Source organism: Neoarius graeffei, chromosome 27 (assembly GCF_027579695.1).
Source record: "Neoarius graeffei isolate fNeoGra1 chromosome 27, fNeoGra1.pri, whole genome shotgun sequence".
Taxonomy (NCBI): Eukaryota; Metazoa; Chordata; class Actinopteri; order Siluriformes; family Ariidae; genus Neoarius; species Neoarius graeffei.
The window spans coordinates 37071315-37098471 of NC_083595.1; the positions used below are offsets into that span (position 1 = coordinate 37071315).

At 43.7% G+C, this 27157-nt stretch overlaps 1 protein-coding gene across 2 annotated transcripts in view; it reads right to left on the reverse strand.

The window, feature by feature from the left end:
• The window catches only part of znf507 (zinc finger protein 507), a 79156-nt gene that overhangs the window by 42396 nt on the left and 9603 nt on the right, over positions 1-27157 (reverse strand). For both annotated transcript variants that reach the window (XM_060911745.1, XM_060911746.1), the window contains 3 exons: positions 22959-25117; positions 6299-6416; positions 1879-1990 (listed from right to left, as the gene is read on the reverse strand). In XM_060911745.1, the coding sequence (XP_060767728.1) occupies positions 1879-1990; positions 6299-6416; positions 22959-25115 (2387 nt within the window). In that variant the 5' untranslated portion in view covers positions 25116-25117. The remainder of the gene's footprint in view (positions 1-1878; positions 1991-6298; positions 6417-22958; positions 25118-27157) is intronic.

The window sequence follows — 27157 nt, forward strand, 5'->3', positions numbered from 1 at the left end:
TCAACCAGTCCCCGCGAATTCAGGGCGGTGTTGCAATTATATCCAGTCACCGCAACTTTCCCGCAAATTTGACCAATCGTTGGCGTCGTCTTGAGGTGACGTCGACAAACTACCTTCCGCCTTACTTCCGGATGTCTATGTTCAAGAGAAGCAGCATGCGCGCAGTGTTGCCAGATTGGGCGGTTTCAAGTGCATTTTGGCGGGTTTTGAATATATTTTGGACTGGAAAACGTCAGCAGTATCTGGCAACATTGCATGATGTGCGAGTCAGTGTTTATGTAGGCTTAAATTCTGTTACTGAAAGTGTGTTATGTTTACAGTGAAGGACTGTGTGCACTTTATTTTTTTTTTTTACTTAATACAAGAAATTAATGGATGCCAACATTTTTGCCAAAATGGTATTTTATTTTCCATTGTTTAGGCAGCTTCAGCATCATACTGTGAGATTCTGTTCAAATTGTTTTTTTTTTCTTCTATGAAGCCTGAGCCATTTATTTTATTAGTTTATAATTATTGTTTAATTTAGTCTTCAGGAGAGACTGCCTGCACACAGTACTAGTATTAATAGGTTTTTTTTCTTACATGAAAGCTGAGGCATTTATATTATATTTTAAGGTAACTTCATGTTGTGCTGTGAGGTTCTCTGCACTTTAACTTTTGAACCAACAGGAGCATTTGGATAAGTAAAGCCTATTTTTCTGCATTTTTGTAGTCCTGGTAATCTTTTATATTGGTAAAGTTGTTTATAGGACCATTTCTCAGTGTCTTTGTTTTTTTAATCAATAGTTTTTCAGTAATAACTTAATATTTAACATATCACTCAATTTTAATCACAAAAAGAGAAAATCGCAACAATTTCTCGCAACTTTCACTTTCTCCAGCAATGTAATTGCAACAAAAACCTAAAAAACACCGCAACTTTCATCGCAATTTTTTTGGAAAACCCCCCGCAACATCAGACATTTTAGCCCGCAACAATCACAAAAAAGGCCCGCGGAATCCTGGGGGACTGGAAAAAGAAGGAAGTATGACCACGATTATTTAAAGTTTGGATTTTCATGGACTGGATCTGAAGATGCTCCACTGCCACAGTGTGTTGTCTGCCAAGAGGTGCTAGCTAATGATGATATGAGATGTTTAAAATGTGTAAAACAAGATGCTTTAAAAAGCACAGATGTTTAAAATGTGAAAAAGAAAAAATAATGTGTACAACAACCATTTTTTTTTTTAAATACGAATGGAACATTAAGTATAGCAACAACAAAAATTGTAAGGGGGGGCGCTGTTGTTTATTTGCTCTCCGAGGGGGGGCTGACTCTCCCACACTTTGAAAACCCCTGTCCTAAATAAAGCCGTTTCACTTAGAAATCCGGGGACCCGGGTTCGATTCCGACCCGAGGTCATTTCCCGATCCCTCCCTGTCTGTCTCTCCCACTCATTTCCTGTCTCTACACTGTCCTATCCAATAAAGGTGAAAAAAGCCCCCCCAAAAAAATCTTTAAAAAAAAAATTGTCTAAAGTAAAAAAAAAAAACCCAAACTGCCCATTACCTGAGCCATTTCGTCCATTACCACTTTGTAAGCTCCACCCACACGCCTGTAACTGGTCCCTGAAATGTTTTCAAAATTAAATTTAGGCTTTACTGCCCTCCTGTGGCTGAATGCTGCTATTACACACACCCATGGTCACAGTGTGACAGCGATTTAACAGATTTAATCTGCACTTCACTTTGTAAACACCTTAATCTGCTATACGCTGATAATCACTGCCGGTGCCATGATTTTTGGAAGTCAGTTACACTCCATGACATGTTGATCTACTGGGCTTACAGAAAGGAAAAAAAAAAGTTTGAGTATTGCTGAGGGAGCAGAGACGCACCTGTAAGGCTTGTCTGAACTGTGAATCCTGCGATGGTTCCGCACTCCAACGTAGGTGGAGCTGGTATAGTCACACATGTCACATTTATACACTTTCTGCTCGCTGACACAGTCTGCAGGAAAAGTTACACACACAAACACGAGCACCTTTATATACACGGTTTTATGATTGATAACATGGCAAAAATAATAATAATAATAAGAAGAAGAAGAGGTACCCTATGGGTACATGTGGCTACCGCGTATAAATAAAATAGTTTTCTGATCCCATGTCCATACAGTAAATACAGCATATACAGTATACATGTTATCAATTCTACTCGCTTCATCTCTTGCAAGCATCACCAAGCTGTGAGCAGCATCAGGGCTTGGAGCATTTTGGTTCCCAATTTCGTTTCGTGTGTTTTGTTTAAAGTGCATATTCTGGACCAAGTTCATTTTTTTTTAAATATATGAAAGTATGTGGGCGGCACGGTGGTGTAGTGGTTAGCGCTGTCGCCTCACAGCAAGAAGGTCCGGGTTCGAGCCCCGTGGCCGGCGAGGGCCTTTCTGTGCGGAGTTTGCATGTTCTCCCCGTGTCCACGTGGGTTTCCTCCGGGTGCTCCGGTTTCCCCCACAGTCCAAAGACATGCAGGTTAGGTTAACTGGTGACACTAAATTGACCGTAGGTGTGAATGTGAGTGTGAATGGTTGTCTGTGTCTATGTGTGAGCCCTGTGATGACCTGGCGACTTGTCCAGGGTGTACCCCGCCTTTCGCCCGTAGTCAGCTGGGATAGGCTCCAGCTTGCCTGCGACCCTGTAGAACAGGATAAAGCGGCTACAGATAATGAGATGAGATGAGATGAAAGTATGTCCCTTTACACACTCATCCAGAAGGGTAATTTTGCACAAAAATCCCAAGGGAGTCTGGGGCCAGATTCGTGACGTCACCTGCGGAAGCGCCAGCAGGCTGCGAGAGCTTTGCACGGTTTCAGTGCACAGCCTGTGTAGACCAAGCGCTCCCATTTCTCTCTCATTGTCCGGTCTTTTGGGAAACGATGAGTACTAATCCCATCAAGATTGGTGTTGCTACACCCTCCTACGATACATCTGTTAACCATTTTAATAATTACGCGATAACGTTGAAGAAATTTGCAGAAAACCACCAGGTTGTTTTCTCATAAACAAACCAGCGCTGACGTAGGATTCAGAGGGAGGCGTTCCGCACGCGACGTCACGAAAATCAATGTTTCCCGGGAAATCCAAATGCAAGTTTTTTCAGAGGCGGACCAATTCGCCTCAAATGGCTTGATTTCAACTGAATTTTTCTGGTATTGCGCAAGGCAAAAAAATTGCACAAAACGCAAAATGTTACAGATATTTGACCAAAGTTTAATATAAAATAGGAGAATTACATTGATCTTGCTCCTGAATTTACCCGTGATATGCACTTTAAAATACAGTGCTGTGAACTAGATCTATTTTCAGAATAGTAAGAAAGCACTTGTTCATGAATTGTCTCAGAAGCATTATTTAGTACTAATGAGCACATTTTGTTCCACAAGTGTGTAATGTAAAGACTCTAAAATAAAAAAATCGAAGCGAATCACAGAAGTTTGATATCGGCTTCTCAATATATCTGCCAGAAAACTAAAAAAAAAACCCTTACAAAACCTTTCATTTGACCTTTCAGAAGGAGTAAAGAAAAGCTGTGATAATGAAAAGGTACATTTCCTTAAAATAAACACCACTTACTTGATATTGAATCAGTAGCCTTGGCGAACCACGAGGTGAATTTCTATCTGCCGATTATCTCCCGATACTACGAAGTTATAACGAGGTTTCTCTTCTTTCGTTTCTGGTTCTGAAGTTTATCAAGAAGCAGAACGGGTAATCGAACTCGATCAGGATAAGTGCTGATCGGTTATGAAGTTTCGCTATCGTTACACTCATTCTTACAACATCACGGCTTCACCACTCGTTCTTGCGTACCTTTGATAACGCAAGATTGACTGTTCGTATCGCGAGATCACGATTCGCCGTTCTGGTGATTGTATGCGCAGTGTGCTATTGTTACAGTCATTCTTATATTCTTACAACACGATGACGTCGTGGCTCCGCCTCGCTTTAACTCTATGAGGCAGTAGCCACAAAAAGCAAAAAACAAACAAACAAACAAACAAAAACCCCTCCGCTATTATACTTCTAAAAATCAGGTGCAGGAAATAATGTCTCTAAATATGAGCGTTAACTGTTTACTCTCAAATTAAAAACCCTACACAACAAATCAAAACTAGGAAGGTTTCATGTGGACAGGATAATAAATAGGAAATGTTTCCACCAGTTTAAGAGGCAAACCATCATGTCATCAGAATTGAAAGTGTGATGAGCAGGACGACTGGAAAGATCACAAGTCATACAACAGCATGTGTTTATTAATGTTCGATAACTCAAACGGTATTCTTTACCGCAAAGCAAATCTACTGTGTGTGTATAAAAAAAAGAACGTGATACATGGTTATTTTCAATATTTCTGCATAAATATGACCCAAGATTTCATCAGGTCCTAAAAACAGATAAAGAGAACCAAATTAAACATCTCATCTCATCTCATCATCTCTAGCCGCTTTATCCTGTTCTACAGGGTCGCAGGCAAGCTGGAGCCTATCCCAGCTGACTACGGGCGAAAGGCGGGGTACACCCTGGACAAGTCGCCAGGTCATCACAGGGCTGACGGCTCGGTTTTTGTTTTCCTTTATTAACTGAGAGATTGAGCGAGCGAAAGAGAGAGAGAGAGCGAGCGAGCGAGAGGGAGGGGTGGTTGTTATAACTGCTGTTATAACAAGTTATAACAGACTTTATAACTCATCACTCCTCATTCACGGCTGTAATGCAAATTGCTTCCTCCTCGGTATACAAGTGCACTTCCATGGCAGGAAAAAAAACTACATTTTGCCACCTATGTAGTCCCCTATTTATACAAATAGGAGTCATCAGGATTCAGCCATGTTTTTGCTCGGTGTTAGCAAGTTAGAGGTTTTTAGCTTTCTCCTGAAATGTTTTCTTTTATTTCTTCTTCCTCAGGGTAGTAAAACTCGCTTTCGCTGTGAACACTGTCGTTATCGCTATCCATGCTGTAAAATTAATGCTATTCTCCTGAGAAATGCTGGCAAAAATGTATGATTTTTGATAATCTTATAAATAAATCTTATTTAAAAAAAAAGATAAATGTTGACAAAAATTGCTACTATGTTTGTTGTTGTGAACAAGCGAGTCGCCAGAGGTCCGTATCTGGGGTCCGTATTGTAGGATACGGACCCGCTCGCCAGCCAATCAGAGCACAGGATTTGATGGAAACCGGACCGCGAAAAAATAAATAATTGTATTTTTGAGCGCGTAGCTTCTCAAAGAAAATAATTAGAATTAATAACTAAGCTGTGAAATGGTTATTAGTCATTGCGCCATTAACTTCGCTATGTTTGACACCGGCAGCACGGTGGTGTAGTGGTTAGCGCTGTTGCCTCACAGCAAGAAGGTCCGGGTTCGAGCCCCGTGGCCGGCGAGGGCCTTTCTGTGCGGAGTTTGCATGTTCTCCCCGTGTCCGCGTGGGTTTCCTCCGGGTGCTCCGGTTTCCCCCACAGTCCAAAGACATGCAGGTTAGGTTAACTGGTGACTCTAAATTGACCGTAGGTGTGAATGTGAGTGTGAATGGTTGTCTGTGTCTATGTGTCAGCCCTGTGATGACCTGGCGACTTGTCCAGGGTGTACCCCGCCTTTCGCCCGTAGTCAGCTGGGATAGGCTCCAGCTTGCCTGCGACCCTGTAGAACAGGATAAAGCGGCTACAGATAATGAGATGAGATGAGATGTTTGACACCCCCCCAACACAGTTCATGTTTTGGTTACCCGAGCTTCTCAAACTGTTGTAAACTTACTTGTGGTGGAATTGCAATGGACAGTTTAAGAAAATCAGCCCTAGTCCCATCTCATCTCATCTCATTATCTCTAGCCGCTTTATCCTGTTCTACAGGGTCGCAGGCAAGCTGGAGCCTATCCCAGCTGACTACGGGTGAAAGGCGGGGTACACCCTGGACAAGTCGCCAGGTCATCACAGGGCTGACACATAGACACAGACAACCATTCACACTCACATTCACACCTACGGTCAATTTAGAGTCACCAGTTAACCTAAGCTGCATGTCTTTGGACTGTGGGGGAAACCGGAGCACCTGGAGGAAACCCACGCGGACACGGGGAGAACATGCAAACTCCACACAGAAAGGCCCTCGCCGGCCCCGGGGCTCGAACCCAGGACCTTCTTGCTGTGAGGCGACAGCGCTAACCACTACACCACCGTGCCGCCCAGCCCCAGTCCCATAAATAAATAAATAAAAACAAAATAAATTAAATGAATAAATAAATACAGACTGCTATAACTCTTACCCTCATCAGTCATCTTTTCAGACTCGTCCGTGTTTGCTCTGGTTTCATCGACAGCTGTGAGGGACTCTGTGGTGTCACTTATCCCGTGTTGCTCTCTCTCGTGATTCCGCAGCTGACTCTGAAAGTGTAAATAATAATAATAATAATAATAGATTCCTCACAGGCAGCGCATTAATGAACACACAGTAGAGAGAAAATGCCAGCATCTCCATATTTAGAAACAGAAAACTTTATAATAGGATTAAGCTCCACTCCTGTGCGCGGGGCTCGTACAGCTTCTCTGCAGTGATTTAAGCATTAGTTCTAGCACTTCCAAGGTAATTACACAAATTAACCAGTACAAAAAGAAATTAGGGAGGGAAGAGAGGGAAACGCTGTAGTCATCTTTAAGTAACGATATAGTTGCTCAGTGTTGAAGTGACTACACCCACAATAGCACATACACTGGTATTATACGTTAATGAATATAATTAATTATACACCCCAAGCAATGCATTGATTGTTAATGTACACTACCGTTCAAAAGTTTGGGGTCACCCAGACAATTTTGTGTTTTCCATGAAAAGTCACACTTTTATTTACCACCATAAGTTGTAAAATGAATAGAAAATATAGTCAAGACATTTTTCTGGCCATTTTGAGCATTTAATCGACCCCACGAATGTGATGCTCCAGAAACTCAATCTGCTCAAAGGAAGGTCAGTTTTATAGCTTCTCTAAAGAGCTCAACTGTTTTCAGCTGTGCTAACATGATTGTACAAGGGTTTTCTAATCATCCATTAGCCTTCTGAGGCAATGAGCAAACACATTGTACCATTAGAACACTGGAGTGAGAGTTGCTGGAAATGGGCCTCTATACACCTATGGAGATATTGCACCAAAAACCAGACATTTGCAGCTAGAATAGTCATTTACCACATTAGCAATGTATAGAGTGGATTTCTGATTAGTTTAAAGTGATCTTCAGTGAAAAGAACAGTGCTTTTCTTTCAAAAATAAGGACATTTCAAAGTGACCCCAAACTTTTGAACGGTAGTGTATAAATTGGTGACTGTCTTGTTCTTCTTTTGGCTGCTCCCGATTAGGGGTCGCCACAGCGGATCTTTCGTCTCCATTGCTCGCCGTCTTCCGCATCCTTCTCTACCACTTTCATGTCCTCTCTCACCACATCCATGTATCTCCTCTTTGGCCTTCCTCGTTTTCGTGTGCCTGGCAGCTCCATCCTCAACATGCTCTGCATCTCTTCTCAGGATGTGCCCGTACCATCTCAGTCTCATCGCTCGTCGCTTAATTCCCAAGCTCTCCACATGCGCTGTCCCTCTGATCTGCTCGCTCCTTATCCTGTCCAACCTCCCATCGCAAACCTTAACATCCTCAACTCCGCCTCCTGTCTCTTCGTTAAGGGTATGGTCTCCAATCCGTACATCACAGCTGGTCTCACTACTGTCTTAAGGCCAATTTATGCTGACAACCCAGTCCTCGCAGATGGTGTCGCAGATGGCGTCTGCGTAGCCCCCCCCTTCGCAGACGCTCTGCGCGCACCTCCCAAAAATTGTGACCACCGCAGAAGCCTCGCAGACAGCGTCGCAGACAAGAGGGCTCTGATTGGTCCACTCTACATCCGCTGTACACGCACTTCCGCTTCCCTACTTTCCCGGTTTGGTTTGTTTTCACGACCGCCATTTTTAAAAACATGAGCGAAGATGGAGCAGCACGAAGAGTGGTTGATCGAGGAAGTGAGGAAGTATGTACATCTATACGACTCCAGTTCTAGTCATTATAAGTAACCGGAGGATAAACACTCCACTAACCACACCCACCAACTACTCCTAGCGATTTCGCGATTTCGCGCCCCCTTGCGTTGTGGCGGTGAATAACATCGCGCACGCCTATTACTCCCCGCTCAACGATAAATTACAACTATCTGCGAAAAGCTATCTGCGAAAGCCTTGTCGCAAGAGCATGCAGAGGCCCTTATACATCTTACCTTTCACTTTTGCTGGGATTTTCCTGTCACAAACGACTCCTGAAATCCTTCGCCAACTGCTCCACCCTGCCTCTACTCTCTTTCTCACCTCACTATCGCAGCCCACATCTTCCTGCACAGATGACCCCAGGTACTTGAATTCACCAACGTCTACTCCTTGCATCTTAATCCAGCCACTGGGGGCGCATACGCGTACTCTTGGCGCCGGTCCCAAGCCCGGATAAATTGGAGAGGGTTGCATCAGGAAGGGCATCCGGCGTAAAATTGTGCCAAATCTAACATGCGGATATAAATTGGTGATTGTAATTCCTTTATTAGGACAAAGTGATCTGACAGTCTGAGAATCCTTACAGCAGGGGTCATCAAACTCCGGCCCGCGGGCCGACTCCTGCCCACCACCCCCCTTTGGCCGGCCCCCCAGCCCCTCTGCCCCCCCACCACTTGAACCGGCCCTATGAGGCAATCCCCAAAAGTGGTCATGGCCTATTTTTTTAAATTGCTTTTTGGCAAAAAAAAAAATGTCTGCATCTTGTATTTTGTTGATTTTATCAATTAAAATTGATATTTAGTTATAAAATGAACTATTCATATTTTCCGAATTTTCGTCATATGCTCACGATCAAGCAGTGACAGGAAGCGCACGCGCAGAGAACGGTCAGTGTTCAGGAGAGCAAAATGGCTAGCGGTCAGCGAAAAGACAGAGACAGAGAGTGCAGAGTTTTTAAAGAACAGTGGACCACCGATTATTTTTTTCGTTCGGTGTAAGGACTGTGCAGTTTGTCTTGTATGTAAAGAAAGTGTGTCAGTTTTCAAAGAATATAATCTGCGTCGTCACTACGAAACCCGCCACAAAGAGTATGCTAGTTTGCGAGGGCAAACAAGAGAAGACAGGATTCGGAGGATGAAATGAGGACTGGCTGCACAACAGAATGTATTCCTTCGCCAAACCCAGATCGACCAGGCTGCTGTCCGAGCTAGCTATAAGGTAGCTCACCTACTAGCTACCCATGGAAAGCCGTTTACTGATGGGGACTTTGTTAAAGTATGCATGCTTGCTGTGGCCGAGGAGGTGTGTCCCGACAAGAAGGATGCGCTCAATGCGGTGAGTCTCTCCGCATCTACTATGACCAGGCGAACCAAAGATTTGGGGGACAACGTGTATGACCAGCTGAATGAGGAAGCGTCAGAATTCGAGTTTTTTGCTTTGGCCATGGATGAGAGCAATGACGTGCAGGACACAGCACAACTGCTGTGATCTATTGCTCATATTATTATAATTTCACTGTTTTTTTAAAAATGTATTTATTTTATAGGCCTATTTATTTGACCTTTATTAAGTGCTGCACACAATTATTATTAATATTATTAATAATATCAACAGGCCTACCTACAATTTATAATTTTCCACTCACCTTTGCCAGTGTCAATCACCTCAACTAGGCAGATGTTTCTTACCTTGACAGCTTTGATGTTATTTTTATTAGAAAATAAATAAATGGAATATCTGTGGTATTTCAAATTAAAACAAAGTGTGATGACTTGATTACTACTTGTGCAAACCACTAGTAAAGATAAACAGATATGTGCCAGGAATCAAGTGTTGATATAGTAGTGGGGATATAGTAGTCTGGATATAGTAGTGTTGATATAGTGGTGGGGATATAGTAGTGTTGATATAGTAGTGGGGATATAGTGGTGGGGACATAGTGGTGTTGATATAGTGGTGGGGATATAGTGGTGGGGATATAGTAGTGTGGGGATATAGTAGTGGGGATATAGTCGTGGGGATATAGTAGTGTTGACATAGTAGTGTTGATATAGTGGTGGGGATATAGTGGTGGGGATATAGTAGTGTGGATATAGTAGTGGGGATATAGTGGTGGGGATATAGTAGTGTTGACATAGTAGTGTTGATATAGTAGTGGGGATATAGTGGTGTGGGGATATAGTGGTGGGGATATAGTGGTGGGGATATAGTAGTGTTGACATAGTAGTGGGGATATAGTAGTGGGGATATAGTAGTGTGGGGATATAGTGGTGGGGATATAGTGGTGGGGATATAGTGGTGGGGATATAGTAGTGTTGACATAGTAGTGGGGATATAGTAGTGGGGATATAGTAGTGTGGGGATATAGTGGTGGGGATATAGTGGTGTGGATATAGTAGTGTGGATATAGTGGTGGGGATATAGTAGTGGAGATATAGTGGTGGGGATATAGTGGTGGGGATATAGTAGTGTTGATATAGTAGTGGGGATATAGTAGTGTGGGGATATAGTGGTGGGGATATAGTGGTGGAGATATAGTAGTGTGGATATAGTAGTGTTGATATAGTAGTGGGGATATAGTAGTGTGGGGATATAGTGGTGGGGATATAGTGGTGGGGATATAGTAGTGGAGATATAGTGGTGGGGATATAGTAGTGTGGATATAGTAGTGGGGATATAGTAGTGGGGATATAGTAGTGTTGATATAGTAGTGGGGATATAGTAGTGGGGATATAGTGGTGGGGATATAGTAGTGGGGATATAGTAGTGTGGGGATATAGTAGTGGGGATATAGTAGTGTGGGGATATAGTAGTGTGGGGATATAGTAGTGGGGATATAGTGGTGGGGATATAGTGGTGGGGATATAGTAGTGTTGATATAGTAGTGGGGATATAGCAGTGGGGATATAGTAGTGTGGGGATATAGTGGTGGGGATATAGTAGTGTGGATATAGTAGTGTTGGTATAGTAGTGCGGATATAGTAGTGGGGCGGCACGGTGGTGTAGTGGTTAGCGCTGTTGCCTCACAGCAAGAAGGTCCGGGTTCGAGCCCCGTGGCCGGCGAGGGCCTTTCTGTGTGGAGTTTGCATGTTCTCCCCGTGTCCGCGTGGGTTTCCTCCGGGTGCTCCGGTTTCCCCCACAGTCCAAAGACATGCAGGTTAGGTTAACTGGCGACTCTAAATTGACCGTAGGTGTGAATGTGAGTGTGAATGGTTGTCTGTGTCTATGTGTCAGCCCTGTGATGACCTGGCGACTTGTCCAGGGTTTACCCCGCCTTTCGCCCATAGTCAGCTGGGATAGGCTCCAGCTTGCCTGCGACCCTGTAGAAGGATAAAGTGGCTAGAGATAATGAGATGAGAGATGAGATAGTGTTGATATAGTACTGGGGATATAGTAGTGGGGATATAGTAGTGTGGGGATATAGTAGTGTTGATATAGTAGTGGGGATATAGTAGTGGGGGATATAGTAGTGGGGATATAGTAGTGGGGGATATAGTAGTGGGGATATAGTAGTGGTGGATATAGTAGTGGGGATATAGTAGTGGGAGGATATAGTAGTGGGGGATATAGTAGTGGTGGATATAGTAGTGGTGGATATAGTAGTGGGGATATAGTAGTGGGGGATCTAGTAGTGGGGGATCTAGTAGTGGGGGATATAGTGGTGGGTATATAGTGGTGGGGATATAGTAGTGGGGATATAGTAGTGGGGATATAGTAGTGGGGATATCGTAGTGGGGATATAGTAGTGGGGGATATAGTAGTGGTGGATATAGTAGTGGTGGGGATATAGTAGTGGGGGATATAGTAGTGGGGGATATAGTAGTGGGGATATAGTAGTGGTGGATATAGTAGTGGGGATATAGTAGTGGGGATATAGTAGTGGGGATATAGTGGTGTGGATATAGTAGTGGGGATATAGTAGTGTGGGGATATAGTAGTGTTGATATAGTAGTGGGGATATAGTAGTGGGGGATATAGTAGTGGTGGATATAGTAGTGGTGGATATAGTAGTGGGGATATAGTAGTGGGGGATATAGTAGTGGGGGATATAGTAGTGGGGGATATAGTAGTGGGGGATATAGTGGTGGGGATATAGTAGTGGGGATATAGTAGTGGTGGATATAGTAGTGGGGATATAGTAGTGGGGATATCGTAGTGGGGATATAGTGGTGTGGATATAGTAGTGGGGATATAGTGGTGGGGATATAGTGGTGGGGATATAGTGGTGGGGATATAGTGGTGGGGATATAGTGGTGGGGATATAGTGGTGGGGATATAGTAGTGTGGATATAGTGGTGTGGATATAGTGGTGGGGATATAGTGGTGGGGATATAGTGGTGGGGATATAGTGGTGGGGATATAGTGGTGGGGATATAGTGGTGGGGATATAGTGGTGTGGATATAGTGGTGGGGATATAGTGGTGGGGATATAGTGGTGGGGATATAGTAGTGGGGATATAGTAGTGGGGATATAGTAGTGGGGATATAGTAGTGGTGGATATAGTAGTGGGGATATCGTAGTGGGGATATAGTAGTGGGGGATATAGTAGTGGTGGATATAGTAGTGGTGGATATAGTAGTGGGGATATAGTAGTGGGGGATATAGTAGTGGGGGATATAGTAGTGGGGATATAGTAGTGGGGATATAGTAGTGGTGGATATAGTAGTGGGGATATAGTAGTGGGGATATAGTAGTGGGGATATAGTGGTGGGGATATAGTGGTGTGGATATAGTGGTGGGGATATAGTGGTGGGGATATAGTAGTGTGGATATAGTGGTGTGGATATAGTGGTGGGGATATAGTGGTGGGGATATAGTAGTGTGGATATAGTGGTGGGGATATAGTGGTGTGGATATAGTGGTGTGGATATAGTGGTGGGGATATAGTGGTGGGGATATAGTGGTGTGGATATAGTGGTGGGGATATAGTGGTGGGGATATAGTGGTGTGGATATAGTGGTGGGGATATAGTGGTGTGGATATAGTGGTGGGGATATAGTGGTGGGGATATAGTGGTGGGGATATAGTAGTGGGGATATAGTAGTGGGGATGGCTGTGCCAGGCTAGTAATCTCTACTACACAATGAGACCTGCTGGTGGTCATATTTGTCTGGGTCATACAATTCTATGTTATATAGCTGACCCGACCCCGGCCCCCCATCACAGTCAGGAATGACAATGTGGCCCCCAGAGAAAAAAGTTTGGTGACCCCTGACTTACAGCATGATAATCATAACCGTCAGCTTGTCTCAGAAAACACACTTTTTGTCATTATTACAAATATGAGATCGTAATCTTTTCAAAGACTGCTGGGAAAAAAAAAAAAAACCTGTCAGACAGATGGATAACCCGCAATCCTTAAACTAGCCCTGAGTTTTAATTGGCATTGTTTCATAATGTCTCTGTAGGCAATTTGGGACAAGTAAATAACAAAAAGATGTGATATTTCTGCGCCAACTGTATGCGTGTTGTCGTTACTGTTATCGCAATAACTCCCAGCCAACTTGAGCTGAATTGGAAGCCGCTTATAATAGTGCCATTATTTGATCCTCACTGAAAGAATCATATCTGCCAATGCTTTTGTATTCGACAGACTGTTATTTAACTCGCCAGTGGCAGAAAAATCAAGAATTTGCTTTTTTGTCTGCCTCAGCATTAAGACCCTTATAAACTTTGAAAACATGACTTTAGAAAATCATACATATGAGCCCTGAAGAAGCAAAAAAAAAAAAAAAATCAATACATCTTTCCACTTCAGAGCAGCGCTGCCCACTACGGCAGAAAGAAAACGCCACAGGTAGCATCAACTTCTGCAGCCTAGCGCACCACCATGATAACTTTATGGTAAGAAAAAATTAAATACGATTTCTTGAAATAATAAAAGGTCGGGGGAAAAAAAAAAAAAAAACTAGGTCTGAAAATGAAAGTAAGGCAGAACCAGTACTGAAAAGCAGAGGCACATCTATAACCGCACTTCGGTTTTTAACAAGACGACTCTCTCAGTGCCAGGTTCAGTCTAAAGTCAAGGCTTTTTAAATATTTCATTTATAACGAATCGACACTTGTATATGGGTCTGTCTCAGAAACTGGGTCCTGTCAATAAACTATACGGTTTTGAATGGTGATGTTGGTTTTAATTTGAAATAAAATGATGAAAGAAATAATACAGATAAAACTAAATCTTTGACGTGAATACTCTTTTCAGAATTTGGCAAAAATTCTGCAAATTTGTGGAAAAATGGCGGCTTGATCTGGGACATGATAAATGGTCGACTACATTGCATTCCCTTAAAAAGGTTGTAGTCCACTGAAAAGTCTACAGTTATCACTAATTGTATTTTAAGTTGTAACTTTATCCACCTACGGATTGGTGCGCACTCAGAATAATCATAACCGTAATAAAACATCATGCAAAATATTTCATCACCGTCGTAACTCCATTTTCCGCAAAACCAATACGATCGTGTTTTGATCTAAACGGAAAGCCTCAGGGTCGAGGTCACTACCTCACCAAAAGTAGGAACTTAAAATCACTACGCCATATAAACATTTAGTTATAAATCTGTGATTTTGTTTGTGAAAACGAAAGCTGAAAGTTAGGTATAGAATATATTTCTTACAGAATATGTTACGATGGTAGCTGGTCTTGTATGAATTTCTGAGCTATAAAATGAGTTGTGGTCTACTGATTTTTTACCGTAGCGTGTTATTTGTGTGCGGGGAAGGACACATTAACAATTTGCATGTGTAGAATGGAATTTTCCACTCCAACAGTTAGAAGTTGATCGCGCTTCCATTGGCCGTCTTTCTGTTACGCGGGTGATCTGTTCGGACGTTATCACTGAAAAGGTGAGTTTTGGCAGTTTTATTTTGTTTTAGTCTTGCAGTATAAGGCAATAGAATGTTTCCTTTTCATCTTACTTTCATATTTCGTAGTGTTTGTGTATTTTTGGCCAATATTTTACAACCATGGTCAATTTAGATAGAACTTTTGATAGACTCCACGGCCAGTCGTTTTGCCCCGCCCCCGTCTCGTGCTCTGTCCGGTGCGGTAGTGATGTCCCGATGCTCGCACACCGCAGCAGAGACCTGCGCGACCTTCAGCCGGTACAGTCGCTGTTCTTTTACCACCGCCGTTATTCTCATTTTTCCATTGTGTCCTATTCCGCCATATCAAATACCCAAAATGTATCATATTATTCATATTTAAGTGAATAATCAACTCAGTCATCATAACTTGGCATTTTTAACCCAAGCAATCAAAAAGAGGAAATTTATTCAATATTTTCACTCATCTGTGAAGGAGGAGCTTTAATTCTTCATGATGTAGTTATTTTATATGTAAATCAATTTTACAAAAGCATTTGAATTGTAATAAAAAAAAATTTCCAAGGATCGTCCCCCGGGGGTCGATCCTTGGACCATTACTATTCAACCTTTATATGCTCCCACTTGGACAAATTATCAAGAACAACTCAATTTTGTATCACTGCTATGCAGATGACACCCAAATTTATTTTGCTCTATCACCTAATGATTCTGCCCCCCTTGAATGTCTCTACCAGTGTATCGGCCAAATCAACAACTGGATGTCACAAAATTTTCTCCAGCTGAACTCAGATAAAACAGAAGTAATTCTATTTGGGAAAAAAGATGAAAGACTCAGGATTACCACTATTCTTGACACAAAGGGGATTAAAACAAAAGATATGGGTAAAAATCTTGGCGTTTTCATTGACAGCGAGCTAAACTTTGACAGTCACATGAAAGCAATCACTAAAACGGCATTTTATCACCTAAAAAACATGTCCAAACTAAGAGGACTTATGTCAAAAAATGATCTGGAAAAGCTTATACATGCCTTCATCTCTAGTAGGGTTGATTACTGCAATGGCCTTTTCACAGGCCTGCCAAAAAAAAACGTCAAACGACTTCAGCTGGTTCAAAATGCAGCGGCTAGGGTTCTCACACGAACAAAAAGAACAGAGCGCATTACTCCAATTCTAAGGTCCCTTCACTGGCTTCCAGTAAGCTACAGAATTGACTTTAAAGCATTGCTGCTGGTGTACAAATCTCTAAATGGTACAGGGCCCAATTACCTCTCTGATATGTTGCAGCGGCCTAACCCAATCAGATCTACCAGATCGCAGCAGTAAAATTTACTGGTAAAACCTGTTGTTAAAACAAAGTGTGGTGAAGCAGCTTTTAGCTACTATGCAGTACAGCTATGGAACCAACTGCCAGAGGACATCAAAAATGCTCCTGCTGTTGGCAGCTTCAAATCTAGACTAAAGACCAAGCTGTTCTCAGATGCTTTCTGCTAACTGATTAATATCATCTTTACATGTTTTAAACTTTACTTAACTTTTATTCCGCTGTTTTTACTGAACTTTCTCTCTTCTTCCCCCTTTATTTTATGTAATTTTATTTTCTATTGTTTGCTGTTTTGCTTTTACCTCTGTAAAGCACATTGAACTGCCACTGTGTATGAAATGCGCTATATAAATAAACTTGCCTTGCCTTGATGCTAAATACTGAAAGAAATAATGCCACTGAAGGGACCTTAATGTAAAGCATAACTACTGTATTTGAAGGATTAGTTTAAATGGCGATAACGTTTTAATCTTACTCGAGTAAATATGTAAAGACGCCTGGGGGCTGGGTTCTGGTTCAAGCAGAACGTGACTCCATGTCTAATCTAAGGTGGTGTTTACATTAGACCATATCCGTATCGTTTTCATCGCGGATGCACTGTCCGTGCACATTAAAACGCCGGGAAACGACTCCACAGGCGGAACAGTTTGAATCCGCCAGGGCCCACGTATTCAACCCAGTACGTATCTGATCCGGTGCTGTGTAAACATTGAGGAACGAGGATACGCAGAGCTGAGCTCTAGCTGACGTCGTCATTGGACAACGTCACTGTGACATCCACCTTCCTGATTCACTGGCGTTGGTCATGCCACGTTGGTCATGTGACGCGACTGTTGAAAAACGGTGCGAACTTCACTTCCTGCTATTTGTCCCGAATCACTGCTTGTGCGCTTCACTCACGCGCTCTGTGAGCTGTGCAGGGCTGGAGTGCGCACCCTCCAGAGGGCACTTGTTGTTCAGGGCGAAGTGATTTGGAGTGCAGGATGCCTGCGGAGCCGAGCGTATCCGTGTATTGGCGTTGCTGTGTGCACACGAATCGTGTATTGGCGTTGCTGTGTGCACGCGAATCGTTTTAAAAACGTTAATCTGATGATCCGCTGATACGGTCTAATGTAAACACCACCTAAAGGACTCCCTGCTGGACTGGGAAGTGCTGCTCTGAGGGTTTTCTGATACCCCTGGGTGCTTATGTATACGATCAGATAAAACGCAGTTTTTCACGGGTAATTACTTGGTTAACAAGAATGCTCTGAGAGCTCAATATCCCCCACTGGCAACTATGCCATAACTCTGGTAAAATATGACCGAATTGAACGAAACTGCAATACGCGTATTACCGACATACAACAAATAATCCTGTCAAGTTTCGTGAAATTCCCCCAAAGATTGAGTTGATTTCAGAAGGTGAGCACCCTTCCCGGAACGGACGGACATCGCCACAACATAATCTCTCTTCGGGCCTTTCAGCCAGCAGGGGATAATAAAAATTATGAGGGAAGCTGATTTCAGAAAGCACGCACACCTTGATGAAATTGCCAAAGTACAAGTTTGTTAATAATCAAGGGCATAACTCTGGGAAAATCCGCCCAAATTAAACGAAATTTCAAGATGCGTATAACTGTCATATAACGAAGCCTTTTGCCAAGTTTGGTGAAATTCCTCCACAATCTGTAAGAGGAGTCGATTTCAGAAGGACGTCCACCCTCTTGAAATGATCAAAGTACAAGTTATTTAATCAAGGGTCAAAACTCTGGGAAAAATTTCACAAACGAAATTAAATCGCAATATGCGTATTACCGTCATATAACAAGGCCTTTTGCCAAACTTCAAGAAATTCGTCCAAAAATTGTGAGAGGAGTTGATGTCAGAAGGCGAGCACACCTTCATGAAATTGTGAAAGTACAAGGCTGTTAATCAAGGGCTGGAACTCTGGTCAAATGCGACCGAATTGAACAAAATGTGTACTACTGACATATAACGATGCCTTTTGCCAGGTTTCATGAAATTCCTCGAAAAATTGTGAGGAGTTGATTTCAGAAGGAAAACACGCTCTCATGAAATCGTCAAAGTATAATTTTGTTAATCAAGGGCTGTAACTCTGGGAAAATGTGACCCAATTTCACAAAATTAAAATGTACGTATTACCGACATATAACAAAGAATCCTGCCAAGTTTTGTGAAATTCCTCCAAAATTTGAGAGAGTTGTTGATTTCAGAAGGTGAGCACCCTTCCCAGGACGGACAGACAGACGGACGGAAATCGCCATGACGTAATCCTGCTTCGGGACTTTCAGCCAGCGGGGGATTGATTAAAAAAAAAAAAAAAAACTTTAGTTGAACTTCTAATACACTCACCAGCCACTTTATTAGAAACACCCGTACATCCAGCTGCTGTTTTATGCAGTTCTCGAATCAGCCGATCCCTTGACAGCAGCACGATGCATAAAATCATGCAGATACAAATCAAGAGCTTCAGATAATTAATGTTCACTTCAAACATCAGAATGGGAAACATTGTGATCTCAAAGTGCGACTTTCACTGTGGCATGGGTGTTGGTTTGAGCCAGATGGACTGGTTTGAGTATTTCAGAAACTGCTGATCTCCTGGGGTTTTCACACACAGCAGTCTCTAGAGTTTACACAGACAGAATGGTGCGAAAAACAAAAAACAAACACTGAGTGAGCGACAGTTCTGTGGGTGGAAACAAACGCTTTGTTGATTTGAGAGGTCAGAGGAAAACAGCCAGATTGGTTCGAGCTGCCAGGAAGGATATAGCGACTCATAGTAACTCTTTACAACCGTGGTGAGCAGAAAAGCATCTCAGCATGCAACAGCAGAGGAACACATTGGGTTCCAGTCCTGCAGCCAAGAACAGGAATCTTAGAATCAACAACAAGTTCCTTTTAAAGTGGCCAGTAAGTGTATATTACTTGAAATTGTGGTTCCAAAATGCAATTGTGGACACCTGGGTAAAAGCGTAGGTACTTTAGAAGCTTTTTCACATTAGGAAATTTGCATTTTATGAGCTTTAATTGGAAATTCCCCCAACTCCGGACATGCTGCATGGCCTTCGTGTGCATACTGGAATATGATGGCTGTTCCATTTTAATGTGCAACAACATTTCTTTCAAGAAGCAGTGACCTTTTTTATGCACTTTGACCAGTGGTACATATTAAATTCACACTAAAAGCTTAAAGGCGTTTTACAAAGTTTAAAGATGTAAAAGTCTTTAATAGGGCTGGGTTCAAAAGATCGATCCACGATCCGATATCGATTCACGTTCAAAAAATACGAGATCGATTTAAAAATGTGTGGATCCATCTCTTCCAGGTGGCTATAGGCACTATTTTCTCGACTGCGCAAGGACCGCTATAAAAAGCGGGTGCCGGAAAAACGAAACCGAAACTTAAGAACGCAAGATGGCTGAAGCTGCACAGCTAAAATCACCGCCTGGCCTGAAAGCTGATGTATGGCATTACTTTGGATTCAAACGTTACAAGGACAGAGACGAACTCGACAGAACAAAAGCAGTGTGCAAACTGTGCCACGTAGAGGTAAAATATAGTGGCAATAGATAGTTTTCACATGACGTCACAGAGTCGGGGATTCCCTAGTGGCGGCCATCTTGCGGGTCAAGCTTACCGTACGGCTCACTGAGCACACATTGTAACGCGCGAGTACAAAGTCTTCAAAAGAACCCAAGCAGGCTATTTAAAGCTAGCAATGGTGCACACCTGTTGTATTCACGGCTGTCGTAATAGGTCAGATAATGAAGTCAAGCGGAGCTTTTATGGAATTCCCACTGTACAGGAGCACGAAGGCGAGCAAACAAACAAACTCAGCATACAAAGGAGAAATCTATGGCTTGCGAGAATCAACCGCAAGGATTATCAGCCTTCCAAACACAGCAAAGTCTGCTCCGATCATTTTATAAGTGGCAAGTTGTTTAAATAAACAATCAATTGTGTTTAAGTTTGTTTTTGGAAACCAAAACATCATGTGAACAATCTCTGGAGAATGCCTAACTGGAACCGCTGAGTGTACGTTTACATTGTAATGTACACTTAATATCGCTCGTTTGTCACGTTTCTATTTGAAACTTGTCACTTCATTCACGCAAGGGTCATTTTTGAAAAACATTTTAGGTCTATTCTGTATGATTTGATTTGTGTTTGGGATGCAAACAGCGCGCCTTTTGGCGGATGCTGCCTGAATCGCGCAGATCCGATTTTTTTTTTTAGGGGGGGCGTTGGAGTGTCTGATTATAATTTCAAAGTAAATTCTGTATTAAAATTACTAAATAAGCAAATCCGTTACAGTCCATGAAACAGGAAGTATAAGGATGAGAAAAAAAACAGTTTAAATCGGAAAGCTGCGCACATTTGCGCAGCCCGAGTGGTGTGCAGGACTGCGCAAATGTGCGTAGCTTTCCGATTTAAACTGTTTTTTTCTCATCCTTATACTTCCTGTTTCATGGACTGTAACGGATTTGCTTATTTAGTAATTTTAATACAGAATTTACTTTGAAATTATAATCAGACACTCCAACGCCCCCCCCTAAAAAAAAAAAAATCGGATCTGCGCGATTCAGGCGGCATCCGCCAAAAGGCGCGCTGTGAATATATAAAGTTGTATATATCAGACAGCCTTTAAAGTTTGATGAAGTCAGTTTCAGGCTTTGGAGCAGGCTTTGGCAGTTTCAGGCTTTGGCAGCCCTGCATAGTCACTTGAAAATGCATCTTTGTCCACTTCGTAGGGGTCAATTCCCCCAATCAAGGCCAGTTTGGCTGCATACCGTTGTCGTGAGATGTCGTCAAATGTATCTATATACTTCTGTTTGCTTGATTTTGCCGACATTGATCTTTATTTTAGAAAACTGACTATATAACTTCATAAATTCGTCCGAGATAACGTAGCCGGTAGTGGCGATGGTCCGTTTTGTTTGCCCCGCAAGATGGCGGCTGGGGGGCGTTCCCCGGAATGCCGTGACGTCAGTGAAAACTATCTATGCAACCAATCTCCTCAACCACTTATCCAGGCACCACGCCGACACAGTTTCAGCTAAACCTGTGGCGAATCAAACTGCACTGGAGAAGGCATTTGGTGTTAAATTTCCTTCAAATTCTCAGCGTGCCTTGAGCATAACCGAGGGTGTCGGAATATTTATTAGTAAAGACCTACGCCCCTACAGTGTAGTAGAAAATGCTGGATTCAAACTACTGGTGAAGAGACCGGAACCATGCTATGTCCTGCCCAGTCGCAAACATTTGAGCGAAACTGTTATCCCAAAAATGTATGCGAAAACAAAAAGACACACTTGCACATTCGCTGAAGTCTGCCGAGAGGGTGGCGTTGACCTGCGACTGCTGGACCTCAAGAAATACCGTGTCATATCTGACTATTACGTGTCATCACATTGACGAAGAATGGAGGCTAGTCTCAAGCGTTCTACAGACCAGAGCAGTTGAAACGAGCCACACTGCAAGTAACCTTGCTGATCTGCTCACCGAAGCCATATAGGAGTGGGAAATATCTGACAAAGACCCCGCGATCAATAAGGACAGTTTTTACTTTAAAAGTGACAATCCAGCAATATCTAAGTAGATCGATATCGGATCGAATCGTGGATTGAATCGGATCGTGACCTTATGAATCGGAATCGAATCGATCCAGGAAATCTGGATCGATTCTAGGGATGTTAACCGATGACCGTTTGACCAATGGTTGACCGAATCAATGTCAACCGGTTAATTTTTTTTTTGGTTGTCGGTTAAAAAAAAAAAATCAATCGTTTTGAAGCTGCCGATTTTGGAGCGGAGAACCTGGAATTCTGTGTTGTAAACGCTTGGGGCATGCCATGCGGTGTAAGGACGACAGCTGACAAATCAGAAACACCCATTCAGTCATGTCCCGCCCTCCCGCCCCAGTTGAAGACAGCTGACAAATCAGAAACACCCATTCAGTCATGTCCCACCCTCCCGCCCCTGTTGAAAACAGCTGCCACTCAGTGAGAGAAAAGTGTAGACACAGGCTTTTTAGCTTACAAATTACTATTTTTTTTTTAAATTATTATTAGAAGGCACATCAAGTTTAGTCCTGCCTTGGCCAGTGCATTCTGAAAGTATGTTTCGGTCTGTAGCCAACAATGCATGTTATTGCAGATCATATCTCTCCACACAAACTAAAGGCGCAGATGCCGACTTTTTCACGGCTGAATCGTGCAGATCCGATTTTTTTTTGGGGGGGGGGCGTTGGAGTGTCTGAATAATTTCATCAGAGTAAATTCTGTATTAAAATTACTAAATAAGCAAATGCCGTTGAAATTATTCAGACACTCCAACGCCCCCCCCCCAAAAAATCGGATCTGCACGATTCAGCCGTGAAAAAGTCGGCATCCGCCAAAAGGCGCGCCGTTTGCATCCCTGTTAAACTCATAGGTTAACCGACTTTAACCGGCTAATGAGGCTCGGTGGTCGGTCAAGATTTTTTTTTAGTTTTCGCCATCCCTAATCGATTCCCAGCCCTAGTCTTTAATAATGTATTCTTATGAAAAAGAGTTTCAGTGCGACCTCATTGGATTGTTCAGCTCTAGAGCCGTAGGTTTCTTTGCTTACTAAAACGCTTCTTTCAATGTTCCCCTGCAGTACGAGCAAAAGAACCTGTTAGGGATCGAGATTTAACCTTTATTCGAAGAGGATCTTACGTATATGCTAGTAATCTAGGACTTGGTATAAAACATGCACAGTCACCTTATAGTGGAAAACCTCGTTGCAGTGCTTGCACTGGTACATGCGGCTCTTGTGGTGGTGGATCATATGGCTCTCCAGATCCCTGCTATCGGAGGCGATGTGTTCGCAGATGGGGCATTGGTAAGGCTGCTTCTGCCTGTGAACACGCAGGTGCTGCTTGACAAAGCCCTTGTTGCCACTGCTGTAAAGGCACAGGCGGCAGCGGTAGGGTCGGTCGCTTCCAGCGACGTGCTCCACCAGATCGGCTTCTGTGGAGAAAGGATCACCCGCCACGTCCACCTCTCCCGTCGCCATATCGCCATTCAGGATCTGCGGATTGTCCTGTAGCTCCTTTAGGATGTCTTCGTCTGAGGCGTTCTGATCCGACCTTTCTCGTAGCCGTTCAATAACAGTCAGTAAAGATGTGCTGATTCCAGCTTTTGAAGGCCCTTCCAACATTAATTCTTCCCTGGAACCCTGGCTGATGTTCAAAAGGGTCGCTGACCCTGGCATCCCTGCCACCAGCTCTGCTGTAGGGACCTTTGCATTGGACACCACAGAAGTGGCAGACAGATCAAGTATTTTCTGGCCTGTGTCAGAGATCACACCTGAAGTGCCCTTAACAGCAGATTTGCTCAGTTCCGGAGCTCTCAATGGCATCGCCACAAGGGCTTCAGCCGCCAAAGAGTGCAACCGCAAACACTCGGAGTGCGTCCTCCTACGAGCTGGAGGCGGATTTTCGTCCGGAGCTGGCTCAGACTCTTGGTTCTCCATTTCCTGATGCTCTTCACTGCCATTCCAGTCGATCAGAACCTGCTCCTCACAGTACATGGAGTGAGACTGGTTCTCAATTTCGACTTCCTGGGAAGCTAGTAGGGTCTTGTACCCAGCCACCTCTGGGCTGAGGAGCAGAGGCTTGCTGCTCACAGGTTCTTCAGTGCAGGGCAGCCTCTCCACGATGACGTTGACATGGCCGGCACTTTTGCCACTACAGCTGATGATCTTCTGGACTGAAGACAACAAGCTGTCAGTGTTGGTTTGCTGGTTTTCTGTCTCCAACTCCAGCTCCATCTGCGCCTCAGGAGTCACCTGAACCTCTCCTGGGGGCTCCACTGACGGAGCTCCGTCGACAGAGAAAACGTGCATTGGATTTTCGAGCTCCTCTACTCTCTCGGCCATCACGTTGCTCTTGCTTTTCACACTTGCTGATGCACAGAGTTCCAGCTGAATGGAGGCGGCACTGCGCAGAACCTGAGCTTCTTCCCCAACAGGTGCGAGAACCACAATAGCCTCGTGCTTTTTACACTGCTCTAAAGATGGGCTGCTGGTCAGGGTATATGAAGGATGAACTTCCTGCTGGTCGTCATCATCATCTTCGAATATAGGATATGAGCAGTCCACCAAGCCGGCATGCTTCCAGGCGTGCGTTTTCAAATTGCGCTGCTGTCCACATTCATAACTGCATATCAGGCAGTGATACCGACCTTGCTCGTACCTGTACCACTTCTTCGGGGCTCCTGGCATTTTCTCCAATTCGGTCTCAGACTTCATAGTGGAGAACCTCATCTTACCCTGCAGATTTCCTTTTAGCGATCCGGATTGTTGCGATCCCTTTGCGCAGTCGCCATTTTCAAAGTGGAGCCTGATATGCGCTTCGAGCTCCTCCTGGTGGTTGGAAGTAAAACTACACTCTGAGCACATGAGAATGAGCTCGTTGTGCTGCTCATCATGCTGCTTCATGTGCTCTTTCAAAGTGTTCAGTGCAGGAGAAAGGAAGCGGCATAGGCTGCACTGGTAGCAGGTAACCATGCAGGCACTTCTGTTCGCCGGTTCCTCCTCTGTAACGGGTACTGACGCACAACTGACACCCTGGCACTCCTGTCCATTCTCCCGGCTTCTTTTGGAAGGTGAAACCCCTCCACTGCCGTCTCTGCTATCCGCCACCATTACTGAGGCGCAGGTCATGGAAGGACGCTTTTTCCCAGACAGAGTGTATCGCCTAGGCCGCTTCTCCACTATCTTACTGAGCTTCTCGATCACCTGGATAAGAGAATCGGCAGCCTGGTTGTTCTGCTCCTGCTCATGTTCCAGATCGTGAATGTGTGAGTCGGCGATGAAGACATCCTGATGATCCCTGGAGCAAGGAACTAGGATGGCAACGCCACTGCTGTCCTCCATACCTAAGTACGTCAAAAACAACATGTCAGTGACGTTTCCCAATTGAAACAGTTTTTAGAGCGAAATGTATAAAAGCATGCGTAAAAACGAGACGGGTTTCTAATATCCTCAGAGTGAAAAAACCTCCTCTTCCTTTGCGAACCTGAAATGTGCGGACAAAATAAATTCAGGAAGCTGTCGGCTTTTTCAGCTACGAGCTGCAACGTTCTCTCCTATATAAAAGATACTACGAGTCTAGGTTATGTTGCTTCTTTATTTTTCTGAATCTGCAAGCTGATTGTGTGGCGTGAGCAGGAACGTTACAGGCCTCGAAATTCTTTTTTTTTTTCCACCAGCCAGCCGGACTAGTTACCTTCCAAAGTAACTAGCCAAACAGAAAATCAACTAGCCAAAATTTGTTCATGTATGAATTTTACTTCTGTCAAAAATAACGCAAAAGAGAGTAGGGATGTTAACTGATGACCGTTTGACCGATGGTTGACCGAATCAACGTCAACCGGTAAATTTTTTTTTTGGTTGTCGGTTAAAAAAAAAAAATCAATCGTTTTGAAGCTGCCGATTTTGGAGCGGAGAACCTGGAATTCTGTGTTGTAAACGCTTGGGGCATGCCATGCGGTGTAAAGGCCAATTTATGCTGACAACGCAGTCCTCGCAGACGGCGTCGCAGATAGCGTCTGCGTAGCCCCCCCACCTTCGCAGACGCTCTGTGCGCACCTCCCAAAAATTGTGACCACCGCAGAAGCCTCGCAGACAGCGTCGCAGACAAGAGGGCTCTGATTGGTCCACTCTACATCCGCTGTACACGCACTTCCGCTTCCCTACTTTCCCGGTTTGTTGTGTTTTCACGACCGCCATTTTTAAAAACATGAGCGAAGATGGAGCAGCACGAAGAGCGGTTGATCGAGGAAGTGAGGAAGTACGTACATCTATACGACTCCAGTTCTAGTCATTATAAGTAACCGGAGGATAAACACTCCACTAACCACACCCACCAACTACTCCTAGCGATTTCGCGACTTCGCGTCCCCTTGCGTTGTAGCGGTGAATAACATCGCGCACGCATATTACTCCCCGCTCAACGATAAATTACAACTGTCTGCGAAAAGCTGTCTGCGAAAGCCTTGTCGCAAGAGCATGCAGAGGCCTTAAGGACGACCGCTGACAAATCAGAAACACCCATTCAGTCATGTCCCGCCCTCCCGCCCCAGTTGAAGACAGCTGCTACTCGGCGAAAGAAAAGTCTCAAAAAGTATCAGGCTAGACTTTTTAGCTTACAAATTACTATTCTGTTTTTTTTTTTAAATTATTATTAGAAGGCACATGGAGTTTAGTCCTGCCTTGGCCAGTGCATTCTGAAAGTATGTTTCGGTCTGTAGCCAACAATGCATGTTATTGCAGATCATATCTCTCCACACAAACTAAAGGCGCGGATGCCGACTTTTGGAGGGAAGGGGAGAGAATGAAACGACAGCGGTGTCTGGAGGGGGAGTGACAAACGCAGCTTTTATGTCTGTGAGCCAAGTCGGTGACGGCTTCAGAGCAACTTCAATACCATGCAGTAATGGCATGTTGATATTGGTAACGGCGTTATAACAACTGTAGCTAATTAATTAGATTACCCGGCGTTATAACAGCCTTTATTTTAACGCCGTTATTCCCATCACTGAATGTTATGTACTTCTTCTAGCACTTGACTTTATTTTCAACGCCATCATGGCCAACTGAAACTGTCTCTAAGCTGGAGCCATTTGTCCTCCGCTCCAATACAAACCCCTCGACATCAATGCCGCGTTTGACTAAATGTTTCGCGCTGTAGAAAAGGTAATGTGAGTGGAGGGCAGCAACTGGGACTGAATGTGCGGATGCTCGCGGTTAGATTTAGAATAGATTCTAATAATTCCAATTCTAGAATTTTAAACTCATACAGTAGGTTAACCGACTTTAACCGGCTAATGAGGCTCGGTGGTCGGTCAAGATTTTTTTTAGTTTTCGCCATCCCTAAAAGAGAGTAGTTACCATTGTTCATGACTAATGTGCATTTA